At 49.5% G+C, this 12,102-nt stretch overlaps 1 protein-coding gene across 2 annotated transcripts in view; it reads left to right on the forward strand.

The window, feature by feature from the left end:
* The window catches only part of PDPR (pyruvate dehydrogenase phosphatase regulatory subunit), an 811,642-nt gene that overhangs the window by 392,325 nt on the left and 407,215 nt on the right, over positions 1-12,102 (forward strand). For both annotated transcript variants that reach the window (XM_086945269.1, XM_086945270.1), the window contains exon 8: positions 178-327. In XM_086945269.1, the coding sequence (XP_086801395.1) occupies positions 178-327 (150 nt within the window). The remainder of the gene's footprint in view (positions 1-177; positions 328-12,102) is intronic.

Here is a 12,102-nt window from a genome sequence, read left to right on the forward strand (position 1 = left end):
CACTGCATCAGCAGTGTGCAGGAAAGTCTTGAGTGAAAGTGGGAGACGCCTATTCTGACTTGCCTGTCTTTATGGAGTTCCCAGTTGCTTTCTTGTCTGTTGAGGCACCAATAACATTGGTTCTCCCTTTTTCAGTTTCTCCCTGTTTCAGTTTCTCCCCTTTTCAATTTCTTGCAGCCATTGTCGATCCAGATGGAAGGATATATATTCGGAGCTGGCAAGGGGGTATCCTGTCAGGTGGCTTTGAGAAGAATCCAAAGCCAATCTTTGCGGAGGGTCGCAATCAACAGGAGATTCAGAACCTGCACGAGGACTGGGATCATTTTGGTATGTGAAGGGTCAAATGTGGTCTCAGACTAACACTGAGAGAAAAACATGACATAACTAATGATCAGTATCACAAGCTTGATGGGGTTACTGTACAACTGAGAGTGGATTAGAAGACTGAAGAGAATGATGAGGTTTAATGAGGGAACAATTGTTGGAGGATGAGATCTCATTGGAATGGGAATGCGAGAAGGAATATAAAGGCAGCGGGTCATGGACTAGATTTCCCTCAAGTAATCACAAAATACCTTGCAGGTGCAGTTTATTATTAGAAAGGAAAGTACTACACATCGTTGCATCACTAGTGGCTAATCAAACATGGACTCCATAAATATTATTCCATCATGAACCCACATATTTACTGTATCCCGTGAGTGTTTTGATAAGGACATATAATCAGACTTCGGCCCAATCCACCCCTGTACTGGTGTTTTGTGAGATATCCGGAAGTGCATTTTATTTCACCAGAAAGTGACAATTTAGATTATTGTGGTCATAGTGACAGTAGTTTGGTCTATAGAAGATTTTCCATTGAATGTTATATTTGTAGGCATTGACACTCTCCCATTCCCAAGTAATTGGGCCTCATTGTTCCAATTGCATGGCCAATAGTTGTTTCTCAAAGGTATGTACTAGAAAAGCAGAAGGAATCTTCTCCTACCATAGCTTTTTACTTTTTTCTTTGTCGTCTCTCCGCCCCCTTTTTCCTTAACGGAAAATGCAACAAATGCTGCAGAATTCTGGCTTCAAAGGATGGATTTTGTGCAACTGACAATTTGTCTTGTTTGGGGTAATAACTATCTGGTCTTTTTCTGCTCCCTTTGTTACTGTCATTTTGAGATCCTTTAAAAACCTCTTTGTTGGTTATACAGAGTAGATTTGGTTTCAAAGCACAGGACAAACGTGTTTTACTTGGAGTTACATGCACGTGCTCAGTGGATTGGTGGTGTAAAGGGATACTGCTCCCATTGAAGTACAGAACTGCTGTTATCAGGAGTGGTGCACATCGGCATCTCTAGCCAGCTCAGAGCTGGAAGCTTCCAGCTCTGTGATTGTGCCTGATGTGCATCTCCAACATGAAGCTAGGGTAATAAGGTCTCCTTTGAAGGATACCGTCAGTAAAATGAGGTTTCAAGGTTGAATTTTGTGACCCAACATCATTGGCCTGGTGGGTCCAGGGGGGCAGGATGATTATCCTCTCCACCTTGCTCAGATGTGTGAGTTCCTCAAAGGGACATCTGTTCTTTACTGGGCATTTGTTCCTTACTGATGCCTGTTCATCTCCCCTGGATATTTCTCCCAGGGAATCCCTTGCTGATTTGGAGAATGATTCAGTGTGGAAAATATGCAACATACCAAGAAAAATTTGGCTCTCTTAGCCTACCAAGAATTATGTTGGTCTTGGTGGCCTCTTACATTCCCAAAATGGAGACTTCTCTTAACAAGGAATCCTAATTTCTTAAAGCAAGCGGTAGATATATGGATGAAGCTTTACAACAAGCCCTCATAAATCGGTCCCCTTGACAACAAATACATACCTCCTTACGGCAAGGATATTTTGTGCAGTTTGACAGGCCACCTTGTGATGATGATTGCTCTGTTTTTGCGGCTAACTTAATGTTGCACAACTTAGGTGTGCATCTTGGGCATGAATTTCACTATCCTCTTCTTGTGCACATTTTTTTTAAGAAGATCAGAAGTACATGCTAAATATGGACAAGGCAGGGGTTTAAGTAGAAACAATACAATAGAACTTTCTAGAATCCAAAGAACGCTTAACTCCAGTACTAATTTAAGTCAACAAATCTGAAGCTGAAGGCTAAACGCTATCCATTAAAATTCATTTTATTGGGATGTCCCATTTCAATCCTTGAACATAAAGGGTCTTCCAAGCAAAACAACAAGGTCACAATCACTCATTTTCATCAAGATAATACAGGTCAGCCCTCAAATGTGTTTCCAGCCATCAGAAACCTTTCAATAAATTAAAACTAAGGCAGAGGATTATCCCATGCCATCTGACATGGAGAGAACGTTACTGAAGGGAACATCCAGCCCTGGGGTTTTTGTAGACAATACGAGTCCAGTAAGGAGAAGGCTTCCCACAAATGGTTTTTGGAAAACGAAACCCCTTGAGTTATCTCAGTCGCCTGTACTGGCGATTTTATTTTATATACTTATTTTTGTCTTTCTTTCTACTGTAGGCAAGCATAGATACTCTTGAGTGTCCCTGGGTTGGCTTAACGGCTACCTACATATCAATGGTTGCCGATTACTTTTGTTGGAAAAGCCATGTTTTTAACTTTTTCTTAAAGATCAATGGTTCTGTTGTGGTGCTTAACTCCATCAGAAGTTTATTCCAGACAACTTCCCCAATATAGGAGACAGACCTGTCACCAATTCTCGCTCGGTCGATCTTGGGAAATTGGGCCAACTGGCCATGAGTGGACTTAAGATTTTTAGTGGGGACATGTAGGAGAGTAGGGTCTGCAATCCTATGATCACCCCAGATTTTTGCTTTTTGCTTCACTGGTTTACGACTTTCCCTGGCTGTGGGCCTGCTAATCAGACCCACAGCCTAGCTGTTCTTTCTCTAAATTGACACACATGTACCTTAGGTGCATTTACCAATTGGTACTGGGCCACCTTATCAGTCCCTGTACAGTATACCTTGGGTATCCAGGGCATAGGTGTACCCAGGGCCTACCAGGGGCTGCAGCATGTATTATGCCACCCCTGGCTGGCCATCCAAATCTGACACAACTGGCTGCACGACAGCTGGGGCAAGGTGGTGTAATCGCCCTTTGCTTTAGATATAGTATTCCTATATCTAACCCTAAAATGGACACATGTATTCCTATCAGTCACTCCTATGGCAGGCCTTATCAATCCTGAAGGCAGAGTGCTTGGAGTTATGTGAGATGGTGCTCTGGCATGAGCTGAGCCCGTTTGCAGCTTGCAGAACCAAGTCCTAATAGCTGTTCCATGATAACGCGTACCATATACTCTTAAGTGCATTATAACCCTCGCGGTTATTAGCTATCTTTGGTATCGCTTTATCAAAACATGTCGAGTAAGGTGTCATACGAATTGAATACAAACCCCTCACCAATTCTGGCGACGGGGTTAGCATTCCACCCTTCTAGAGGGACACAACATGTATGTAACTGTGAACCCCGGTTAAAGCTAACTCGAGCCTCAGCATCACAAAATGGATGCTTCCACCACAGACACAAGTCTGACCTCCTGCTGCTGGGAGTCCTTCCAGCGAGGCGAGCTCGGACAAAGGGTTTCCTGTCAGGGGCGGTGCTAGCACCATCCCAGACAGGGTTTTGTGTATCCCAGGTAGGCAGGGCTGAGAGGAAGGTGACTGCAAGTGGCACCCCAGTGCTCACTGTGCATATGCCGGCTTAAACCAGTTCCAGGGGCACACCAGCCCCTGAGCTGGGGAAAGTCCGGACAAGGGAGAGGGGTGTAACCACCCCCCTCCTGGTCCCACCCATGGGCAGGACCTAGTCGCGTGCCAGCCCCTTTTTTTAGAATAAAGGTAGGAGCAGGCCCCCTTCCCAAATTAGTAAATTCTAAATCTTGAACTACTTTCCACGAAAGGAACTCTTGACTTTTTCTGAAGACTCTCCCTTGTGGCTAAGGAGTAGCCACCCTGCACCCGCAGGCACCATCTAAGCATCGCGGTTTGCTGTAAGTCCATCCTCCGGATCAAGACTGCCCAGCTCGACGAGACCCGGATTCCCTGGCATCTCTGACCTCTACCTGCATCATCAGCCCAGCTGAGATTCGTGGGTGTGACGAGACCTGAGGGACCGGCCATCTTCAAAACTGCACGACGCTTAACCAGCACGACCGCCGAGGGATCCTCGAGTGAGTGCTTTGGGGTTTGAGAAGCCCTAACCCTGAGCAGCTCCAGCACCGAAGTCCAGCCCCCCAGCATCCACAAGATCTGCGTGGGGCCCTTCTGCTCTTTGCTGCTCACCGCGTTGTCCGGTCACTTGCTTGCTGGCTAGAGGCCCTCCTGACGACGTACCGCGACGATTTCAACGCTGGTCTGGTTGCTCCAGACTGGCCCTTTCTCCCTTCCAAAAGAGGAGCACCCCGGACCCTCCTGCTCCACTCCAGACGCCATCTTGACTCCACCGCGTGGGCTTGCCTTTGCCAAGGCTTGTTGCTCCAATCCTGGTCCCAGCATCGCCGACAGCAGACACCTTCGTGGGACAGCTCGCACCTCCAGCCTGGTCGCCGACAACGCCTCCTGGTCCGAGGGACAGCAGAGTCCAGCGTCGCCCACTCACCTGGTCGAGGTGACTTCATCCGGTGCCATCCTGGTGCCCACACAATCACTGGCTAGTGATTAAGAACTGAGTCCCCTCTGCTTTCAGGTCATCTCCATCACCGATCCAGGCTTGGATCACTCCGAACATCTTCACTAGTCGCCTGCCAGCAACTTCTTCTTTCAGGCTCCATAGACTACAACGAGGATTCCCGGCGTCTTTTGAACCCTATGCAGCCGCGGCCCCTGGGCTAGGTAACCTGAGCATTTCGGTGCTCCAACGTAGGTTCACTATCTAAGTGTCCAGATCCTTTTTCGTTTTAAGTCTACCTAGTCTGATTCGTCCGGAAACATTAACTTTAGAAATACTAGCCTCCATAGACTTTGTCCCGCATCCCGCGTGAGAGTGCACACTCAGCACCCAATCTCCCTAGGCCTCCTGCTCCTAACCTTAGGGTTCAGTAGTGTAGTCCTAGCGATCCTGAAGCCTCTGGATCTGGTTACTTACCTGCTAGTATTTTGCATTCCACTGTTAGTGTATATGGTTTTTCGTGCCCCTCGGGCATTTGTGTAAATTGTGCGACTTAAAGTATTTTCATAAGAGTTTTGTATTGAGCTTAGCTCCCTGACTCATAAAGAGTTCAGGGTAGACTTGTTATAAATAAATATCCTTTATTTTCATAACTTGTGTGGTGTCCTTTCACTTGGTGTTCAAGGGGTATATGTGATGGTATAACAGCTGGCTTAACAAGCCCTCTAGAGTTTAGCCTAAAGACTGCTCTTGTCCATGCTACTAGGATAGCTGGTCTATAAGGTTGACCTACAACCAATCATCAATAAGGGTAGTTTGGTATGATACAAAGTGATCACTAGAATAGTGAGCACTATATATCAGGCCAACTTCTCACAGGACATATACTTTAATCCTCTATCTAAGGTAGCCTGCACCGATTGCATGCAGTGCTTTGTGGACAAGGACTAGAGTTTACAAGAGATCCTGTTTTTTAATTCTAAGCCAATGGAGTGCCTTCAGGTGAGGAGATAGTTTGCGAAGGGAGGGTAAAAGAGTTTGGGCGCCAAATTCTGTACCACTTGACGTCTCGTAAGAATATAATCTGGAAGATCCAAATATAGGGCATTTCCATAATCCAGTCTGGATGTTCTCAAGGCCTGAACCACAGTTTTCTTTGCTGCAACAGAATGTAGGGGGTAGACTTTTTCTCCAGTATTAGGGTGTCTTTCATAGACTCACATGCTTGAATATTCCCCGTCGTCGAAGTCGGAGTCCCCTGGTAAATATAATAGCAATAACATACCAATAACATATGTATGTAAATACATAGCACATAAAATATATACTAGAAAAATACATAGTAAATACTCAAAAACAATTCCTACATAGGAATACATGGTCGAGAGAGAAAACACTTGTAACATATTCCTGTCATTACTACAAGATCCTCAGTAAAATTCTGGCCAACAGACTGCTGGTACACATGACAAGCCTGGTTCACGGTGACCAGTGTGGTTTCATACCGACACGCAACACCACTCATAACATTCGTAGGCTCACGAGACTGATGGGAGCGGACTGGCCTGACGCCGTCTCCCCATTTGTCCTCTCCATTGATATTGAGAAGGCATTTGACAGCCTTGAATGGGGATACTTGTTTGAGGTGATGCGTCGCTTCGGCCTGGGGGACGGATATATAAAATGGACCAAGGTCCTGTACACCGAGGCGGTAGCGAGGGTTCGGGTGGGCACACTGATCTCGGGACAATACCCGATTAAACGTGGCACTAGACAGGGTTGTTCCCTATCCCCGCTCCTATTCGCGTTGGCGATGGAACCCTTCGCGGCGGAAGCCAGACTGGGCCGCCACTACGCAGGCTTATCTTTTAGGGGGAGACCGCAATTCATATCACTGTACGCGGATGACCTGCTGATGTTTTTGGCCGATGCGGGCCCCGAACTTCAGGGAGCGCGGCAGCTACTGGGGCAGTTCGGCCGGTTGTTGGGCCTGAGGGTCAACTGGCCTAAGTCCTGTCTGTTCCCCCTGAGGCCGGGTGAACCGTGCCCACTCACTGCTCAGGAACTCCGGTGGGAACCGCGCTGCCTGCATTATTTGGGGGTCTATGTATATCACACCCCGTCCGACCTACTGGATGGCAATATTACTCGCTGCATCAACGCTCTGCGGGGGTCCATGGACTTCTGGGCAACTCTGCCGTTGTCCCTGGCGGGTAGAATCTCCCTGCTTAAGATGATAGCCCTGCCCAGGCTTTTGTACTATTTTAGGACGCTCCCGGTATGGGTCCCGAGCTCTGTTTTCAGACGCCTGAGGTCATTGGTCATAGCCTTTTTGTGGGGCACGGGAAGGAGGCGCATAGCGCTCGACACCCTGTTGCGCCCCAAAGATGATGGAGGGATGGCGGTGCCGGATTTTGAAGGATACTACATAGCCGCGCAACTGCAAACCTTTACTCAGGAGGTGGCGAGGGTATATAGAGGCCCTGAAGACGCGAGAGTGGAAGGTACCCCGCGACATGTTCTGGCGTATATTACGCTGCACCAGAGGCTCCGGGTGGGAGACCTGACGGTCGAGGAGCAGACGTTCCGTCTTTGCTGGGACCGGGCCCGTAAGCGGGCGGGGATCCGCTTTATGTATGCCCCCGAAATTCCGCTGGGGATGGTCACCGCCCTTCCACATGGAGGCGACTGGTCGCGCTTAATAGGATGGGAGGAGGCGGGAATACAAATGCTGGGTGATCTTTACGAAGATGGGGTGTTGCTGCCGTTCCAGGGCCTGCAGGAGCGATTTGACCTTCCGAGGGGCGACTACTTGCTGCACGCAGCAGTCACAGGCGCCATGCAAGCTCACTGGGGGGAAGGGCTGCAGGAACCGGGCACCTCGATGGCCTGCCAGTACACCATGATGGCGGCGGGAACCTTTAAGGCGGTCACGTGCCTGTACGCTAGGATGCAGCGGGAGGCCTTGCAGCCTCTGGCGGCCCTGAAGGCCAAGTGGGAGAAGGACCTTCAGGTGGAGATTCCAGACATGACCTGGGGCCAGTTGCTAAGGCGGGCACGGGAGAGCTCGAGAAACGCCAGGTTCCAATTGATTCATTTCTATATTGTCCACAGGGCATACCTCACCCCCGGGAAAATACAACAGTATTTTGGGGCGACCGACGCTGCTTGCCCCAGATGTAATGCAATTGGGGCGGATTTGTGCCATATGCTGTGGGATTGCCCCTCTCTGGGAGACTATTGGCAGGAAGTTGGGCGGGCCCTTAACGTCGCGACGGATAGGGATATCCAGTTTACCAAAGCGGTTGGTGTTCTTCATTGGTTCCCGCACACGCCTAGGAACAAGATGACTAGTACATTTATAGACTTGGGGCTCATTCTGGCCAAGCGGGAGATCACAAGGAACTGGAAGTCCAAAGTGGGGCCCACGTATAAAAGATGGTATGGGGAATGCCTGAGATGGGCCGCGTGTGAAAGTACCTTACGGTACCAGATGGCCTGGAGGTTGAATGACGAGAAAGCTCTGGAAAGGGCGACTGCATGGGAAGTGATGGTGCAGGCGCTCCGGGATGTGGACGATGAAGGGCAGGATGGCGAGAGCGAACTGGGCGGGGCGGACCCCGTCACTACGCAGGAGAACACACCTTAGTGAAAGATTACTTCCTCCTGCATCACACCGGACACTTTTACACTGTTAGTCCAGCGCAGAGCGACCACGGGGGAGGGTGGGTAGGAAGCTGTTTTGGAGGGATGTTGGGGTACCGAAATTTGGGGAGGGGGAGGGGTGAAAACCACAAAAGCAACCCAGGGTTATTTGCCTGAGAAAGCGATCAGACACTGTAAGGAGCTGCGAGAAATGAGCAGGGATGAGGTCACCCGCAACACGGCTGAGGTGACCCCCCGGTGGGAGATCGATTGGGTCGTACTGAGTCTATACATGCTGTATAATAACTGATAATTGTATTGTCTGTACATTTATATTGGTGATGCAATAAAAATGATGTTAAAAAAAAAAAAAAACATATTCCTGTCATTGTTAGTCCAAACTACAGCCAATCAGGCGCCAGCACCCTTCCAGAACCTTCTCCTCAGAGCTCAGACCCTCAGATTTTCTACCGCACATCGTGTGAAGGGAGTCTCCCTGAGCTCTGCTCAGTTTTCTCAACTTCAAGTCTCAGCATGTCTTCAAGTAAGAAGTCTTTATTTAGACCTTGTTCTTCTTGTGGGAAATTGCGTCTTTACTCTGAAGACCCCCACAAGAAGTGCATTTATTGTCTTTATCCCGACCATGAGGTTGGTAAATGCAAGTTTTGCAGAACTTTCTCTCCAAAGACCCTTAAGGACAGAGAAGGCCTTCACATCATTTGGCTTCGGAGACTTAAAGATAAGGATTCGGCACTGTCGGATGCAGAAAGTTTGCAATCTGGACCTTCTAAGCAGCCTCCAAGCGTAGTAGTGTGCAGGATATGCCTTCTCCTTTTCTGAAAAGGAAGAAACTTTCCCTGTCTGTGGCTCCTGCGGTGTCTTCACCACCTCCTACTACCTCTACGCCCACGAGACCTGGCTCTCAGGCGTCTTCTGCTGCCTCCCATCATGTTTCTGCTCCGAAACATGTTTCATCGTCGACGGGAGCGTCGACTATCGTCCCGACGACGAGATCTGCCGTCTCCGGATCGTCGACCGTGACGACATCAGCCTCTGGAGCGTCGTCGACGGCAACGTCGACGTCTTCCATGTCGACTAAGGTATCTCTTAGCTTGAACACTGTCTGGTGGACGATACCTATTGCCTAGTCGTCGACGAAGAAATCTGCTTCGTCGTCAACAAAAACGTCGACGAAAGTTCACAAGAAATCTTTGTCGTCAGTCCCGTCGACGACCACTCCTTCGAAGGCGGCTTCATCAACGCCGACGACTTCATTGACGAACTTACCGTCTACGATGGTTCCGTTGACGGCGGCTCCGTCAACGGTGGATCCTTCTGCAGCGACTTCGTCGACGCCTCTGCCACGGTAGTCGTCGACGGTGGTTCCTTCTTAATTTGGTTCATTGCCTTTGGTGCCCTTGTCTTCCACCCGGTCTGGCTTTTCCACCGCCGACCCCTTGCATTATCGTCGTCAGCGGCCAGTTGACCATCTGTCCATCGCAGATCCACAGCCTCCCTTGCCCATGTTTGCCACGGGCTCTGAGCAGGACTCTGACTCTGACAATGATGTGGGTGATTCCTTCAGAGTGGCACACAGTCCTTCGGATTTGATTATCAAGTGCCAAGATTATGGTGATGATGATGACGACCAATATTCTCAGGCAGAGGAACATTCTGTGCAGGTTCCAACTGCGACACTGCCTTTGTCGCTCATCTCAAATCTCCAACATATGTTGGATGACTACAACCGCCGTTTCCCGCCCTCTCCACAGGGTTCGCCTGTGCCTCATGTGCCTGCGGCGGCTCCTGTCACTGTTCCACCACCACAGCCACCGACGCCTTCTCCACAAGTTCTGACGTCAGTGAAAATGCACACTACGGTGTACCCTGTTGATGATGACGTCATTCCAGAACGGGAAGATGGAGAAGTTCACAATGATGATGACGACGACGCCACTCACATGGCGGAGTGGGACGACCATCAAATCCAGACGCCTTCCCCACCTCCGGTGGAGCCTGGGGATTCGCCTCCGGTGGACATTGCAAGTTTCCATCAGCTGATGGATAAAGCGGCCCAGCGTTTCAAGCTGTCCAGAGGGAGGAGGACTGTTTCCTCTATGATTTTAAAAATCAACCGTTCAAGCAAGTCCACACTATACCCATCATAGATTTTATATGGACTGAAGGGGTGAAATTAATGCAAACTCCAAATTCACTACCAGCACAACTGCCTCGTCTTGAGAAAAAATACAAGGCGCCCATCGTTCTCCAGCGTGCCTTGTTGCTCATCCAAAGCCTGACTCAGTGGTCACTCAAGCTGCACAACGTTGTTCCCGTAATCTGAGATCTCTAATTACGGCTCCTCCGGATCGGGAGGGTCGTCGCCTGGACACTATTGGACGCAAATTCTCCACTATGACATCCACTACGGTGAGGGCGGCTACTGCTTTAGCCATCTTAGGCCGCTACGACCGCCAGATGTGGTCGGACTTGTCTACCCTGGTGACCCTCATCCCTGACGCTTCCAAGGCGGAAGCCTTAAAGATACTGCAGGACAGAAAGAGGACATCGGAGGAAATTATTTATTGCGCAGTTGACATTGCGTGCACTGGCTTTCGTCGGCTTGCTGGGGCAGCGATCTTGCGGAGGCAGGGTTGGTTACGGTCCACCTCTTTCCGCCAGGAGGTACAAGCCAAAATCCTTGATATGCCGGATGACAGTGAGTCGCTTTTTGGGGCGCATGTAGATGAGGCATTACAGTCCATTAAGAAGGACACTGATACTGCTCGCTCATTGGGGACTTTACAGTTTCGTAAGCAGCCTTTTCGTGGTGCACGCGGACGCGGCACCTCCTCAACTTTTCGTGGAGGAAACACTCAATATCGCTCCTACTACCAAGGTAATCAACGTTACACATCCAACCAACAGCAGTCCACCCGACAGCAGTCGTCCAAATCCTACAGGGGAAAATCCTCATATAGAGGATCCACTCCCAAACGACAATGACTTGTGTATCCCCCCCGGTGTTGGAGGTCGAATCTCCCTGTTCTTTTCTCAGTGGTCCTCCCATCACCTCGGACTGCTGGGTTCTGGACATTGTGACAAAGGACCGTGCTCTAGAGTTCATCAAGATTCCTCCTCCCACTCCACTGTCTGGCCTGCCTCCTCCCGACCTCAAGGAGCTTTTCCATCAAGTTTGTCTTCTAATTCAGAAAGGTGCCGTCGAAGTGGTTCCCAAGTCTGAGGGGAAAGGGTTTCTATTCCTGTTTTTTCCTAATACTCAAGAAGTCTGGAGACTGGCGACCGATCCTGGATTTGCAAGCACTCAACAGGTATCTCAAGAGCCAATCCTTCCGCATGCTTACACTAGTAGAGATCTTGCGTCTTCTCTCCATGGGCGACTTCATGACCACCGTCGACCTTCAGGGTGCTTACTTCCATGTTCCAATTCTCCAAAGGCATCAGAAGTACTTGTGCTTCCGGGTGGGTCGAAGAGACTTCAAGGTGTGGCCTTTCGGCCTCCGGTCCGCCCCTCCTGTCTTCACGAAAGTATTGGCTCCAGTAGTGGCTTACCTGCGTCTTCAGGGCGTCCAAATCTTTCCATATCTGGACGACTGCCTCCTCAAGTCACAGTCTCGCAAACAGCTGCTTCAAGACACTTATCTTTGTCAGGACGTGTTTCAATCTCTCGGCCTAGCCATCAATGCCGACAAGTCCCAGGTCGAACCGTCTCCCTGCAGGAATTTTCTGGGAGCCACTTTAGACACAATGCTTGCAAAGGCATTCGTGTCCCAAGAGCGTCAACAAAAAATCC

Source organism: Lissotriton vulgaris, chromosome 12 (assembly GCF_964263255.1).
Source record: "Lissotriton vulgaris chromosome 12, aLisVul1.2, whole genome shotgun sequence".
NCBI classification, from domain to species: domain Eukaryota; kingdom Metazoa; phylum Chordata; class Amphibia; order Caudata; family Salamandridae; genus Lissotriton; species Lissotriton vulgaris.